Source organism: Ictidomys tridecemlineatus, chromosome 2 (genome assembly GCF_052094955.1).
Source record: "Ictidomys tridecemlineatus isolate mIctTri1 chromosome 2, mIctTri1.hap1, whole genome shotgun sequence".
Classification (NCBI taxonomy): Eukaryota; Metazoa; Chordata; class Mammalia; order Rodentia; family Sciuridae; genus Ictidomys; species Ictidomys tridecemlineatus.
In genome coordinates this window covers 89,040,521-89,055,942 of record NC_135478.1, presented here as the reverse complement: position 1 = coordinate 89,055,942, position 15,422 = coordinate 89,040,521, and the positions used below count along the sequence as shown (strand labels likewise).

The following is a 15,422-nucleotide window of genomic DNA, read 5'->3' as shown; positions in this document are numbered from 1 at the left end:
CCAGACCTGGGTAGTTTAAACCTCATGATGTTGAATGTGGAGTGATGTTGGGGTGGACCCAGCCCCAGGCATGCTTGGGGAAGGCAGGTGACTTCTCCAAGAGCGGAGCCATGCAGGGCCACCACAAAGCGTCCTGACTTCAGGTCCTGTGGGGGCTTCCCACCATCGCTTTTCCCTCGGAAGTCAGAGCGGGGTCACGCGCGCGTATGCGGAAGTCCCAGCTGCCAGGAGCGGCCAGGCACCGGGGTTCCGGCTGGGCTGCGTGGCCTTGGGGTTCTCCAGGATTTTCAGAGGTTCGCACCTTGCACCCATCTCACCAGTGAAGAGCCTGAGGTTAGAGCAGTTCTGCCCGCACAGCCAGGGGTGGGGTTCAACTGCCATCCGCAGAGCCAAAGCCCCGACCCTGCAGTCACGTCGCTGTCCCTAGAATTAGGTCCCTTGGCTTGTGACCTGCCGGGGTCGTGGCAGTGCTGTAGAAGTCCTCGAGACAGTGAAGCTGGGGCCCTGTCACCCTCCCCAGGGCATGTCACGGTCAGGATCGATAGGTTCCCGAGTTAGCGAGAGCTCCCTTCCCGCCACCTGGGGGCTCCCCGTCTGTACGGAGGGGGTTGGGAGCAGGTGTGGGAAGGGAAGCTGGAGGAGTCGGGGTGGTGGGATGGGGTGCAGAGGGGTTTCCAGAGCAGCTCCCCGGGTCTTGGATGAATGGCGGCGCTCACTCACGTGTGCCGTGTCCAGAGATCCTCTCCCCGAGGTGTGGGATGCTGACACCGTCCCTGCTCCCCGACAAGCAGGCGCCCAGGGCCTTCTGTGGGAGGTTCTAGGGCAGATCTCCTGGGAGAGGGGAAGGGGCGCAGAGGGTAGGCGGAGCTGGCGAGAGCGAGCATGGAGCAAGGCTGTTAGGTGTCACGGTGTGATGGAGGAAGGGGCAGAGAGGGTGCCACCCTTGGGACCGTGGTGGGGACAGGGACCTCAGGATGGGCAGTCAGGGAAGGCTCCTCAGAGGAGGCCACATCTGGGCTGAGACCAGCGGGGAGGGGAGGAGCTTCTGGGTGTGAAGGTGGGGAGGACCCAGCTTCCCTAGCTTGAGGGTGGGAGATGGAGAGGTGGGGACAGGTCACCCGCCGTCATATGGCTGGACAGCTTCCTGTTGTCCTTGAGCTAAAATACACACTCATGACTCGAAACCCCACCTGCACGTTAACCCCCAGAGTCGCGCCTCCAGCAAGACAGACCCCACACTCCTGCAGCAACCCCACCTGCCTCATGTCCCAAGCGAGCCCTCATCAGCCCTCCCAGTTGTCCCTGTCTGTCCCCAGACCTCACCCTTCCAGCGGCTGAATCTCCTGAGTCTCCCCTGGTGTCCCTCTTGGGCTCACCCCTGCTTCTGCGGGCTCAGCAGACACGGCGGCTCCTCCCTCCAGGAGCCCACGCTTGCTGTCCCCCCACTTCTCCCTGTGCACCCCCAGACTGCCATCGTCTCTTGCAGCAGACCCCCGAGGCCTGCTCTCTGGTCCCCCTGTGTCCTCAGGTGACTGGCTGGGCCTGGCCTGGACACCCACCTGCGGGGGCCTCAGATTCCCACAGGGGAGCATCGGACAGCGCAGGGTGGGGACTTGGTGGAGCTGGGCAGGGGAGGACGGGTGGCCTTGCTGGGTGGGGAGCCCTGGGCCTGCAGAGAGCGGGGGCTGAGAATCCGGGACCTCGCTGTGGGCTTGGCTCGCAGCCTCCGTGGGGTTAAGCCGGACTCGGGGCCCAAAGTACAGAGACGGTTGCAGCTGCGCCGGCCCCAGCCGCCTAAGGACCCCAGCCCACACCGCGGCTCCGGAGGGGCCAGCAGCCTTCACTGGTGATTTTAATCTCGTTCCCCCCTGGACCATGATGCCTGACCTGCCTGTCCCTGGGTTCCTAACGGGGCCTCAGGCTGGGAGCTCAGGGAGTAGATGCCACTCTCCTCCCGCCCCCTCTCTTTTTGTGCTGGGGATGGAACCCAAGACTTGGCACCTATGGGCGAGAGCTCTACCTCCGAGCCACAACCCTGGTCCCCTGTCTTTCACTTTAAGTTAAAATGCACAGCCTGGGGGAGGAAGTGGCCGGGCGAGGAAGTGGCCGGGGAGGAAGCGGCCTGGAGGGTGAGAGCAGGCGGAGGACAGAGCCCTTGCGCTGGCTGTGTGACTGCAGGTCAGTCACTTCGCCTCTCTGGGCCTCGCTGTGTGGCTGTGGGTGTGTGGACGCGTGGTTAGACCTCACAGTGACTGGCACAGCCTGGCCTGGTGAGAGCACTCCAGGGCTTGAGCTCCCAGAGGAGGTGTGGGTCCCCTGGTGGGCCAACCCCATGCTCTGATGTCCCCTGGGGCAGCGCTAGTGGACGCTGGTCACTGTAAGTTGGCTCTGGTCCCAGCCTGGGCTCTGAGGAGAGGCAGAGCACAGTCCCCTGGCAGGACACCTCCTCCCGGCCAGTTCAACCGGCCCAGTGGGCACCTGGGGGTGGGCGGGGAGGAGGGGAGGACAGGCTGACACCGGGGTCGATGGCACCAAAAGCCTCCCCCGGGCCCCGGGCTCTGGGCTGCTGGTGGGTCAGAGACTGGCAGGTGTCGGGTGTCCCCGAGGGAGACCTTGCAGCCCCGTAACCACTGAAGCTAGGGAACGGCACCTCCCTCCCTCCTCCCCACTGCTCTCCTCCCTGGGCCTGGACAGCTCGTCCCAGGGAAGGAGCTGGGCCTGGCACCGGACACCCAGGGTCCCCTCCACAGGCGCTTGTATTCCCTGGCCTGAAAACTGCCATCTATGGTGCACTCTGTATACAGCAGGTGCTAAGTGTGTCACGAATTGGTCACATGAGCTGCACACAGACCGTGCAAGACTCCCGTTTCCAGAGGAGGAGACTGTGGCTCAGAGAGGCAGAGTCGCTTGACCAGGGGAGCAGAGCAGTGCGCGGCCCGGGCGGATGCCAGGAGCTGGGCTCCGGGCCTCTCCACCAGGCCCCAGCAAGGAGAGCCGGAGGCTCTGGGTGCCCTGGGCCGCCTGCTCGCAGGGTGGCTTCGTCCTGTTCCCCCCAGTTCCCTCTCCAGCTCTGCCGGTCCCTTTCTCAGTCAGGGATGGGGACTTTGAGAAATGCAGGGCAGGGTGGCATGGGGGTCCGGCATGGGGGTCCCGTGTGACACTCCAACCCCAGCTGGCTGAGCAGGACAGGTCATGGGACCTGTCCAGCCACACCTGTTAGGTCAGGGACCACAGAGCCACCATGAGGCGCTTCCGGGTAGAGGGGGCCTGGGCAGGTCACTTGCACAGGGAACATGAGCTGTTGCTGTCCGTCACCCGATCGTGACTTTGTGAACTGATTGTCTCCTGGTAACCTCGGCTTGTTCCTCTCCAGGGCCTGGTCTCTCTGCCCCGTGTCCTGTGGTCCCTCCAGCCGAGGTGGGAGGGCAACACGCTGTCCTAGCACATGGGGACCTGACGTGCCCAGAGAAAAGTACCCGGGAGGGACTCTAGTGGCGGGGACTGCCCAGCGGAGCGTTCCCAGCCCAGGCCCCCTGTGCTCCCCGGTCACCGCCCCAGGGAGCTGGCATCACCCTGGCTGCTGGCTGCGGGTTCCTGGGCACGCTCTGTGCCCCGGGGTGAATGGAGTCCTAGCTCAGGGCTCCTTCGGTAACAGTTCAGGGAGGTTTGTAAATAGTGTCATGGAGATTTAATGTAGATATTGTATAATTCGTCTGTTTAAAGTCTGAGATCGAGTTTAGAACCTCTTCTAAATGAGACCCCAGGGCCATTCGCCATCACCCGGCCCCCGGAAGCCAGTGCTGTGCTTCCCGTCTCCGGATTCACCTCTTCTGGGCACCAGCCTGCAGACATCTGGATCCTCTCTTCTCTGGCTACTGCGTGTGGCCTGCGCGCCTCTTCTTAGCAGGACGTTTCTGGGGTTCATGTGGAGCCATCCTCTGTGGTAGGCTTGGTTTGGTCTGGAGATGGGGGTCTTGCTACGTTGCCCAGCCTGGCCTCGAACATGTGATCCTCCAGCCTGAGCCTCCCGAGTAGCAGGGACTACAGGTGGACACTCCCACGCCTGGCTTACTTCATCCCTTTTTATGGTCCCCAAATTTCCATTATTTTCTTATGACTGCCTAACATCCCGTCACTCTGGGCCAACTGCTCTGAGCGCCTCCTCCCTCGGAATGGGCTCCTGCACCGACACCGTCTCCAGAGTTTGGCCATCTGCCACCAGCGAGCCCAGCCACGAGGGAAGGACAAGCAGCCTCTTGGGGGTGAGGAAAACTGAGGGGATCCAGGAGGCAGCCTGGTCCTGCTCATGCCTGTGTCTGCCTGGCCTCTGGGCCCCCGTGAGGGGCGGGCAGCGTGGGCTGAGCCGTGTGCTTGGGGCATGGCTCATACCTCACCCAGCACGAGTCTGCCCTGGGCTGGAGTCCCAAGGCTCACAACTGTCTTCCCACCTCCCTGGCTGTGCGTGTCACCTTGTTCCTCAGGAGCAGCAGCCTGTGCCCTGGGTCCCTCCTGAGGTCACTGTCCATGGGCATACAGAGCCCAGGCAAGAGGTGAACAGGAAGCAGCTTCCAAGAACAGGGAAGGAGAACAGGCAGGAGAAGGATGTAGCGGTGCCTGAGCCCCAGCCTGGGGGAGCCGTGCCGGCTCCAGGGCACCCTCACTGGAAACGCACGCTCCCTGCCCCAAGCCCACAGCAGGTGGCTTTTAAAAAACAGCTTTACTGAAATCAAATTCATCTGCCGCGTAGCTCACCCATTAAAATGCAGGATTCAGTGGGCTTTAGTGAGAGTCCTGCATCCAGGCACCACCATCAAGCCCAGAACATGTATGTCACCCCAAGAAGAAGCCAAATTCTTTCAGATGTCACTTTCCATCCTCCAACCCCAGCCCCTGGCAACCCTGTTCTGTGTCATGGACTAGCCTGCTCTGGACACTTTATCTAAGTGCAGTCAGGGCATTTGTGACCATTTGTGACTGGCTTCTTTCACTTGCCATCATGTCTTTGAGGCTCCTCTGGGAGGTAGCAGGAATCGTTGCCCTTTAGGGCTGAGTCATAGTCCTCTGAATGGACATACCACAGTCTGCCCTTTCACCAGCCTGCAGACATCTGGATCCTCTCTCCTCTGGCTACTGTGAGTGATGTTGCTGTGAAGTACAGGTGTTCAGTTCTCCTGGGCTCATACCTAGGCATGTGGTGCTGGGTTATGTGGTGACTGTTGGCTCTTGAGGAACTGCCAGACTGTTTCCCAAAGCTCCCAGCCAGCATCCTGCTGCTCAGAGCTCAGAGCAGACAAAGTAGGGGTTCCCTTCCTGGGGCCTGAGGACAGGCATCCAGAATGGGGTACACACCCTTTGTGTCTGCACGAATGTCCAGTCTGTCTCGGATTCTCAAGTCTCCAGGTGGGCGGAAGGGATGTGAGGTCCATTTCAACCGTCTCTTAACTCTGATCTCTTCCTTGCAAGGCCTGCTGGGGATGGAGTGGTGCAGCTGGGCACGTGAGGGTGACATCGGCTGACGTGTGCTTTCTTCTTGTTCTTTCCCTGGCATTTCTCCTCTTGGAAACCAGCAAGGAGAACTTCAACAATGTCCCCGACCTGGAGCTCAACCCGATCCGATCCAAAATCATCCGTGCCTTCTTTGACAACAGGTGGGCTCTCTCCCCTCAAAGGCCCGATGGAGGGTCACCTTGTCCTTTGTGACTTGTGGCACCTGTGTGCTCAGAGCAGCCTCGTGAACCAACACAGATTGTGGGGCTATGTTGAATTGGGGGTCCGATGGTTCTAGAGTCATAGCTGGGCCACTCTGGGCAGCTTACTGGGTCTCTCTGGGCATTCTATGTTAGTCATCTCTGGCTGTGTAACAAATGGCTCAAACTTGGTAGTTTTTTTTTTTCCTTTCCTTTGTGGTACTGGGGGTGGGACACAGGGCCTCAGGCATGCTAAGTCCAGAGTCCCATCCGCAGCCCAACTTGGTATTTCTCTCTCATCATTTCTGTGGTCAGGAATCCAGCTGCAAATGAGCCCAGGCTCTGATGAACTTAGCCAAGGCGTCAGCTGGGGTGAAGTTACACCTGGGGGAGGCTGTGCTGCGGGTTCCTTCCTGTGGCCACTGGGAGGCATCTTGGGGGCCTCACAGATGGCAGCTGGCTTCCTCCAGAGTGACATGTCCAAATGAGGGGGCCCAAGATGGAAGCCCCACAGTTTGTAACCTCATCTCTGAAGACACGTCGCGTGACTATTGCTATGATGGCACTAGAAGTGAGCCACCAGGCCACCCCGCACCCGAGGCGGTGAGGCCCCTGACGTCCAGTCCACGTGGGCCTCTGGTTTGAGGACCTAGAGTTGAAGGCTGGATAGGAGGACGGGAAAGCGGGCACCTGGCAGGAGCATGTGTGCATGTGTGCATGTGCCTGGCGCTCACACAGGGGTGTGTGTGCACGGCCGTGAAGGCCCAGATGCGCACCTGAGCAGGTGAACTTGGCCCAGCCCCGAGGACAGGCCTCTGAGCAGGACAGGGAGGCTGGTGCGTCTGCGCAGCACTGAGGAAACTAAGGCGAGCCAAGTGGCCGTGGAGATGAGCCCAGGGAGACGGCCTGCGACCGTGAGCCTGGGCGGAGTGTGGCCGGGCAGGACGGGGCACGGGGGACCTGCTGGAGGGCGAGACGCAGCCTTTCCTGATCAGACGGCGCTTCACAGGCGCCTACGTGAGATGCAAGACCTGGGCTTTTTACTGCTGTTGAGCAAAACCTGGCCCAAGGCCACGTGGCTCTCAGCTGTGGACTCAGAATTGAGTGGGTCACGTTCCCCCACTAAATATAAATGTGTCCCCGGGTACAGGTGGCACAGAAGTGGGGGGAAAGGCGGTTGTGCAGGGAATGGGGAGAGACCCAGGGGTGGGGGTGGGAAGCAGGGCAGGTTCCAGAGTTGACATGGGAGCTAGACCTGGAAGGGGGGCGGCCCGGGGGGCAGTTGTAGGTCGTCTCCCCTGCCCCCTCCCGGACTCGAGCAGCAACGGGTCAGCAAGGTTCTGAACACGGGGAGGGGCCTCGGTGTCCCTCCATGACCCAGCGTCCATTCTTCACCTCCTGGGGGAGGGAAGCCGCTCTCATGGTGATCAGGAGGCAGAGAGCCCAGTGGCCGCTTGTGCCGAGAGGCTAGGGCACGGGGGGACGCAGCCAGGCTAGTACCTCCCTCTGGCCAGAGGACAAGAGGGCACACCCTGGGACACGGACTCCTCACTCAGAGGGTGGGAAGTTCCGTGGAGCTGACCGAGGGCCACTGTGGGCAGTGTGGACTGAAGGATGGAGGTGGGGACATCAGTCCATCAGGCAATATTAAGGGTCCAGAAGGTGGACATGGAACCCAGCGGCCATATCCAGGGAGGACGTCAGGCAGGGGCCAGCTCTTGGGGTCCCTGGGGAGGAAGCAATCCAGGAAGGGGTGCTAGGGGCCAGCCCAGGCGGCAACTGGGGGGATGACAAGGTCTGGTTTGCATTTTGCGAAGCCCATTCTGGCTGCCCGGGGAGGACGCGGGGCAGAGGCTGCAAGGGGGGCCCCAGGAGCTGAGCGAGGGGGTGAAGCCAGGAAAGGCCGCGTGTGGGCGGCCAGTGGCAGGGGAGGCCACATCTGGAGCCGAGGGGCTCGCCATGCGCCTGCCCCACGGAGTCACCATCAGACGACCCCAGGACCTTTGGGGCTGCTACAGCTTTCAGGATACTGAGGTTTCAAACCGGTGACCAAGAACAGGGGCTGGCGAGCTCTCTGTGGAGGACGCGGGCCAGGGGCGGGGAGGGTCCGAGGCTCTGCAGGCCACGGGGCCCTGCTGCTCTCCTGCCGTCTGGACGGTGCGTCCCAACAGGGTGGTGTCTTATGAATGCCGACATTCAATCTTTGTGTCGTTCTCACTTGTCAGGAAATATCATTTTGAATTTCTTTTTTTTTTTTTACAAAATTTGTTTTCTTTTAACCATTTTAAACCAAGAAAATGCCCCTTACCAGACAGGCCGTACAAAAATCAGTGACATACAAAATGAGTGACAGGCCCCGTTGTTGCTGACCCCTGAGATAAAGGGAAGGGGGGGCTGGGCGAGTTAGTGGATGGCTTGGCGCCTCAGTTTCCCCACCTCCTGGTGCCCACCACAGTCCCCCGGGCGTCCCTCCCTGGTGGCCCTCCTCCATGGCTCCCGGTGTCTGCCTCTTCCCAGCCTCCTGGACGGTGAGCTCTGGCAGGTGCTGGGCTTTGGCGCCTGGGCCCCCCGGGGCCCCCACGGAGCAGGTTCTCGGGACACAGAACCAGATGAGGACAGTGTCGAGGGCCAAGTTCTGAGGACAGGTGGCCGTGGAAGGACGAGGTCCCGTCTGTAACTGAATAACCCCCCCTCGTGTCCCGCAGGAACCTGCGCAAGGGGCCCAGCGGCCTGGCCGACGAGATTGACTTCGAGGACTTCCTGACCATCATGTCCTACTTCCGGCCCATCGACACCACGCTGGGCGAGGAGCAGGTGGAGCTGTCTCGGAAAGAGAAGCTGAGATGTGCGTCCCCAAGGCCCCCGGCTGCCGCCTCTTCAAAACCCTGCGGCAGGAGGGTGGGCCATGCGTGGAAGGGAGGGAGCGCTCGTGTCCTTGTGTGGCCAGTCCCTAAAAGGGCAGTGTTGTGCGTGTCCCTCCTCCCAAGTCACATCGGGGGGTCTCGCAGTGAACGGCCCAGCAGTTGGTGGCTTTCTGGGACTTGAAGGGGGTCACGGAGCCACGGGTTTCGATTCAGCTGCTCCAGTCAGTGGCTCAGTGGCCTTGAGCTCAAACCTGGACGTGGAGGTGCCATTTGCAGATGCATGTGGCACTGAGGACTCGGAGCCCCTAGTGACGCTCCTGTGGCAGGGTCTGCAGAAGGGCAGCCTGCATCCTGGAGGAGCCACCAATGTCCCCTGACTCCAGGGGACGTGTGATCCTGGCCAGCCAGAGGGCAGGGTCCACGCGTGGCCTGAGTCACATCTCCTTTGTCCTCGGTGGACTTTCCCATGACTCCGACATCCCTGTGCACCACAACCCGGGCTCAGTCTCGCCATCAGGAAACTGTCAACAGGGGCCTTGGCTGTGTTTCACGCTGGCGTGGGCACGAGGGGCTGGTGGGATTGCTGGGCTGACGCCTGGGGCCTCCTGGGCCACTCTGGCCAGGCGGGCACTGTGTCCACCCAGCTTTCCACTGCCCTGTAGGCTGGGTTGGGGGTCCTGGGGGCCGTGGAGTCAGGTGGACACAGGTCCAAACCTAAGGTTTGGCCACCTGAGCTTGGACTGGCCTCAGCAGCTGTCTGTGGATGGGTCTCTGGCAGCCCCGACCTCCAGGCTTGGGGACAAGGGGTCGTGGAGAGCTCTGCTCAGGCCTGGCCTCTGGTTGGTGCTGGATGAGTGGCCAGCGCAGAGCAGCTGGGGAGCTCAGGGCTGAGTGAGGGGTGGTGGGGAGCGGCCACCTCCTTTAGCTCCTCACTTCTGCTGGGCCACAGGCCACAGGATGCTGGTGTCTGTAAAGAGGGAAATAGAGACGCTGCTGCCCCTGCTGCCCCTTGTGGGCCAGCTCTGCCTTCCTCAGCCTCCCAAGACCCCGAGGGAGACACTGTTTTCCCACTTCACAGATGGGGAAACTGAGGCTCAGAGAAGTTAAGTCTTTTGCCCGAGGTCAAGGCCACCCCGCTGGGCAGTGGTCAGTCGGCCCCCTGGCCTGTGCTCTTGACCCCTAAGGTTTTGGCCTGGGGTTTCGTCATGGGTGACTGGGTGCGGTGTGGCTCTCAGAGAGCGGGCGGGGGCCAGGCTCTCCTAACCGAGCCCTCCCCCGGCTGCCCCCAGTTCTGTTCCACATGTACGACTCGGACAGCGACGGCCGCATCACCCTGGAAGAATATCGAAATGTAAAGTATGCTCTTCTGCCCTGCCCGGCCCCCTGCCCCTCCACCTCGGGGGGGCTCCAGGTCACCGCCCTCTGCCCACCCGCAGGTGGTGGAGGAGCTGCTCTCCGGAAACCCCCACATCGAGAAGGAGTCGGCCCGCTCCATCGCTGACGGGGCCATGATGGAGGCGGCCAGCGTGTGCGTGGGGCAGATGGTGAGCGCCCTGGGGCCCAGCCCCGTCCCTCCCACCGGGCCGCTCTCCCTGGGGTCCGTGGACGTGTCACTGGATGTGGTGCAGCAGGAAGGCCTGGCCTCGAACAGCTCCCGGGCTCCTCCGGCCTTCCCCGTCCCCTAGGAGACTTGGGGTCCCAACCCCGGGGGCTGTGCCACACAGGGGTGCAGAGACCACGTCCTCAGGCTTGGGGTCCAGCAGGTCCCACTGCGGCCTTCCCGCCCGAGGCCGCCTGAGGGCTGGCACTCGCACGGGCCCCGGCCATCAGCCCTGCTCTGTAGGGTCTCTGGCCTTTAGGCAGGGTCGGCAGGGGCTGTCCCTTGGGCTGGGAGCGACCTGGTCTGGGGCTGAAGGGGGCCCAGTGGGTCAGTGAAGCAGAGGGGCCTCCTTAGCCCCATTCCACTGGGAAACCCGGGGCTCAGCGCAGGGAGAACCCGGCAGAGCCCGCGCCCTTTTCTGAGCAGGATGGACCCTCTTGCAGGGCTGGGTAGAGCCACCAGCCGGTAGCTGTGGCCCCAAGCCCCAGAGGGCTGCACAGGCAGTCAGGTGACATCCTGATGGGTGCAGTGGGTGGCGCTGATGTTCCCCCCTCTTGGCACCGCGGGGCTGTGTCTGGACACCTTGATGCTGTGTCGGCCCAGCCTGGGTGCAAGGGGTTTCCTGCTGTTTGTGGCAAGGCCCCCGGCGGCCAGCTGCTGGGCCAGCCCCAGGGTGCAGGGCGGTCATCTCACGGCCTGAGTTTCATCTGTCTGCTTCTACGGCCCAGAGGGAGCCCTGGCCTTGGTGAAGCCTCCCACTCAGCAAATCAGCCGCTGCAGGAAGGGCTGCGACCCGGGGCGAGCGGGATCCCCGCCGGGCTGAGGAGCCAAATTCCCACTTGATTTAATTACATTCTCCTTCAAATCGCTCCTGCCCCACTCCAGCTTCAATTGGCGACAGTTTTCTTAATTTGGGGAAGTGAAATTGCTGGCAGCTGGCATCTGCTGGGCTGCATCGAATCAGAGCGGCCAGGGAGTAGGCCGGCTTCCCCAGCCTGTGTCCCGCAGGACCCGACAGGTGGGGACAGGCTCCGTGCGTGCGCAGAAGGCCCGCGCAAGACTTGCTTTGGGCCTTGTGGGTCCTGGGTGGGCCTTTCCCTTGTTTTCTGATGTCAAGGTCACAGATAAACAGCGGGCGCTCAGCGCCATCTGGCCTCTGAGGACGCTCCACATTTCTGACCGCGCCACCCGCCAGAGACAATCGGTCCACTGTCCTCCCCTTAATGGACTTGCCAAGCCAGTTGACTTCTTTTCCGAGTGCTGCCCCTGCAGGCTGTGCTCCGTGGCGTGGCCTGGTGGGGACTTCAGCTGGCAGCTTCCTCGTCCCAGCCCCTCCACCCTCTTTCTTGCCTTCCCCACCATCCAGCCCCTTGTGGGTCTCCGTCATCCTTCAACAGACCCCGGGGCCCAGGAGAGAGGGTGCCCACTCCTTTCCATGCTCATGAGGGGGAAGAGGAGGAAGGAGCCCTGGGGACAGGGCTGGCCAGTGGAGAGCTAGTGGTTTTATAAATGTGTTTAAAAGTAGAACAGCAGCCTGAAGGGGGAAGAGTGCTGCCCACAGAGGACCCTCCGGAACCACCCCCAGCAGTGGCCCTTGCACCCCGAGGCGTCATCTGTCAGGCGGGTTTGAGGATGGAGCCCACCTAGGGCTGTGTCAGGGTGGTATTGTCACCGTAAAGCTTTGGTCTTATGGCTGGGGACACCCAGGACGTTAGCCTATGTTTTGTTAGATTTGCAGGGTGTGAGGCCCTGAGGCTTGTCTCTCCTTGCCCTTCGCCCACCCACTGCTCCCCTCTCTGCAGGGAGCCCCGCTGACTTTCCTACAGAAGCCCAAATATTACTTGTATGTCCTTGATACTTTGTTAGTTTTTATGTTTTTTTAAAATATATTTTTTAGTTGCAGAGGGACACTGATACCTTAGTCTATTTATTTGTATGTGGTGCTGAGGATCAAACTTAGAGCCTCACACGTGCCAGGCAAGTGCTCTACGGCTGAGTCGCAGCCCCCGGGGCGGCGGGGGGGGGGGTGCTGTTATTTTTCTGTTTTGTTGCTGGGGTTAAACCCAGGGCCTTGCACATACTAAGCATGCCCTCTGCCCAGGCTCTGCCCCAACCCCTGACTTTGATTTTTGATTTACACAAAATGAACTTGAACCAGGTGGCCTGCCCTCTTCTCTGTGCTGACCCCCTCGTCCATGCCTCAGGTGGCAGAGCCCAGCCAGGGCCTGGGGAGCTGCCTGCCTGCATCTGCAGGTGCTGTCCTCCTCCGTGTGGCTCTGCACCCATCTCGGGCTTTTCTGCATCAGCACGAGTCAGTGACCCCTTCTTAATAGCACGCAGGACTCAGCCTGTGCACCACCGAGGTCTATTTAGCTGGTCTTCTGTTGATGGACACTTAGGCCATTAGCTGGGTATTCACTGTCACTAAGGTGCTTTGGGGTAAGGTTTTTGGATATGAGGTTGTCAGAGCCCCAGAGTAGAACTGGAAGAGGCAGGAGCCCCTGTGTGTTCCCTGTTGTCCCAGAGAGGAAAGGACAGAGTGACATGGGCATCGCCAAACACACTTGAAAGCCAGAAGCTCGGAGCCAGGCCAAGGCTGCCACTTGCCACACTGGCCCCCACCTCCGGGTGTCTGGACGTTATCATAGTGACTCATGGGCACGAGGGTGGCCACAGAGGCTGGCCCTTACTCCCCTGCCCCTTTCCCCAGTGGTCTGTGCACACAGATTAGCCTAGAATAGTTCTTATCAGAGCAGGGGATGATGTGGCAGGACCCGAGGGGGGGTGGCAGGGGATGATGTGGCAGGACGGGGGTGGGGGGCAGCGAGGTGTCTTGGCAGCTGGGCTGCTGGGGAAGAGCAGGAGGTAGGCCCTGGGGAAGGAGGCCCCGTCCTCTGCCCACCCTGCCTCCACCAGACCTTTCTGTATGTGTGTGGGGGGGTGAGCGGGAGGGCTGTGGTGAGCCTACACCAGCCTCAGGCAGGTTGTTGGGGTTCAGGGTGACTCTGTGTGGCTGCAGACAAGTGACCCAGAAAGCAGCCCCAAACCCTCTGTGCTCTGGGTGTCGGGGAGGCAGGTCGCTGCCAAGGGAGGGTGAGGCCCAGCCCCTCACCCTCTGCCCTGCGCTCTTGTCCCTAGGAACCGGATCAAGTGTATGAGGGGATCACCTTCGAGGACTTCCTGAAGGTGGGTGCCGGGGAGGAACAGAGGTGTCTGGGTGTGGGGGCTTCAGGGAGCGTTTTGGGGACCTCAGGGAGCTGCTGGTCGGGAGACATGTCTCTGAAATGCAGTGGGGGTGGGGGCAGCGTGCCAGGGACCACCCTGACCCTTGAGGTTGACGGGGCCTTGAATAGGCTTCCCTGATTTTTTGGGGGGGGAGGACGTGGGGTACCAGGGATGGAGCCCAGGGACACCCGGCCACTGAGCCACATCCTTGGTCTTATTTTGCATTTTATTTAGAGATGGAGTCTCGCTGAGTTGTTTAAGGCCTTTAAGTTGCTGAGGCTGGCTTTGAACCTGCCATCCTCCTGCCTCAGCCTCCTGAGCCACTGGGGTTACAGGCGTGTGCTATTGCGCCCAGCGGCTTCACTGATTTTTGTATCAAAAGGGTGATGTTTGCACATGGCCAGAGCATCTTAAGCAGTAGACAATGAAAGGTCAACTTCTGTCTCTCTTGGGACCCCGGCCTTCCCAGAGGCAACCCCTGTTCACAGTGGTGCAGGGATTCTGGAAACTTCCTGAGCCTGGACAAGCACCCACAACTGGGGCAGACCACGCCCGGCTCTGCCTCCTGCTTCCTGGCCGTGTCTGGGTGTCGTTTTTAAGTGGCTGCCCTCGCTCCCCCTCCTTTCATGGTGGATTCTGCAGCCCCTGGGGCAGGTGGTGAGGCTGGTGTGGGCCCTGCTGATGGCAGCAGGCCCTGGGCAGGGAGTTGAGACCAGCTCCTCGACATTTGGACAGTCGAGATCTCAGAGGAACCTGCCTGCTTTGGCCCTGGACATCCTCAAGACGGCGTCTCCACGGCCTTCCTGGGAGCTGCGGGGGCCAAGGAGGCCCAACAGTACTGGAGAGGCTCGGGGCCCAGCCGCACAGCACCAGGCACGCAGGGCTTGGGCCTGGAATGGGGCCGGGGCCCAGGGCCAAGGCTTCCCTCCAAGCCTGCCCCTGACCTGGCCAGCCTTCTGCAAGTGCAGGGGGAGGCAGATGGCAGGGCGGGAGGCACAGACCCAGCTGCAAGGGGAAGCCCAGAAGGGACTTCTGGGTCACAGGTCAGCAGCCACCTTCACCCCATCAGTTGCCCCATGTCAGGGCTGGGCAGGGTGATGGGCAGGGGAAGGGCAGGTCTGTTCTTGTGAGCAGGGTCACTCTGCCTGCACTGGGGCCTCTCCTCCAGGGAAGTGAGGCCCAAGCAAGACAACAGGTGAGGACCTAGGAGCCTGGGGAGGAAGGGAGGCTCAGGGAAGGGAGGCCAGACACAGGGTGAGTTTCTGTTTTGCCTCGGAAGGCGCCTTCCCCTACGGCTTCTCAACCCCATTCCTGCACGTGTGGGGCTCTTTCATGACAAGCCAGGTCCCCCTCCTTTCCCTTCCCCTCCCTGGTCCCTTCCAGGGGCCTTGGTGACCATGTTGCTGCCCAGCACTTAGCAGAAACCACCCTGAGACTCTCTCACCCACCCAGTGAATGGGAGCCACCTGGATGGAACCAGATTGGTCTCCTGTGTCCCTCGCGGCACCCAGATCAGGGGCAGGGACTGGGAAGCACCTGGGAGGCTGGGAAGTGACAAGAAAGGCCCCCCGGTCTCCTTGTGTCTGGGCGCCCTGGCATCTCCGACTTTCCCAGCCTCGTGGCTGTCCCTGGAGACGCTGAGTGACAGCTTGAGGGTTTGAAGTTCTTACATAAGCGGGGAGGCGGTGAGAAGTCACCCGCCCACCAAGTCCCTCGGTTCCTGTTCCCATCTCCCCATCTGTGGTGCCCTGGGCCCCGAGTTGCCAAGGAGTAGGAGACAGTAGAGCTGTGGGGGTGTGGGGGACAGCACCAGTGCCCTGGCCAGGACGGATGGTAATGGCAGTGCCAGGGCGTGGCCTTGGACTTGAACATTGGGTGGGAATTCCCTTTCCCTGCCTAGAACACGGTGAGCGCTCAGGCTGAACCCAGCAGACTGTCCTCTGCTTCTGATTACCGATGGTGGCCTGTCACACTCCACAATTTTACCCTTACAAGTTCACAAAATCCAACGAGGCCTATGTCATCGGAGTCCCCCTAGTGTTCCGT

The 15,422-nt window shown here is 61.3% G+C and overlaps 1 protein-coding gene across 9 annotated transcripts in view; it reads left to right on the top strand.

The window, feature by feature from the left end:
• Positions 1 to 15,422, top strand: part of Tesc (tescalcin) — a 47,522-nt gene that overhangs the window by 29,187 nt on the left and 2,913 nt on the right. For 2 of the 9 annotated variants that reach the window (XR_013434788.1, XM_078039101.1), the window contains exons 3-8: positions 5,568 to 5,648; positions 8,393 to 8,532; positions 9,841 to 9,902; positions 9,988 to 10,095; positions 13,290 to 13,337; positions 14,112 to 14,249. Coding sequence is in view for 6 of the 9 variants with exons in the window: in XM_078039101.1 (XP_077895227.1) it covers positions 5,568 to 5,648; positions 8,393 to 8,532; positions 9,841 to 9,902; positions 9,988 to 10,095; positions 13,290 to 13,337; positions 14,112 to 14,249 (577 nt within the window). In the remaining 3 variants the exon portion in view is untranslated. Of the gene's footprint in view, positions 1 to 5,567; positions 5,649 to 8,392; positions 8,533 to 9,840; positions 9,908 to 9,987; positions 10,096 to 13,289; positions 13,338 to 14,111; positions 14,250 to 15,422 lie in introns of those variants that run through there. The other 7 variants (XR_013434790.1, XR_013434789.1, XM_078039102.1 and 4 more) reach the window with 7 other exon arrangements.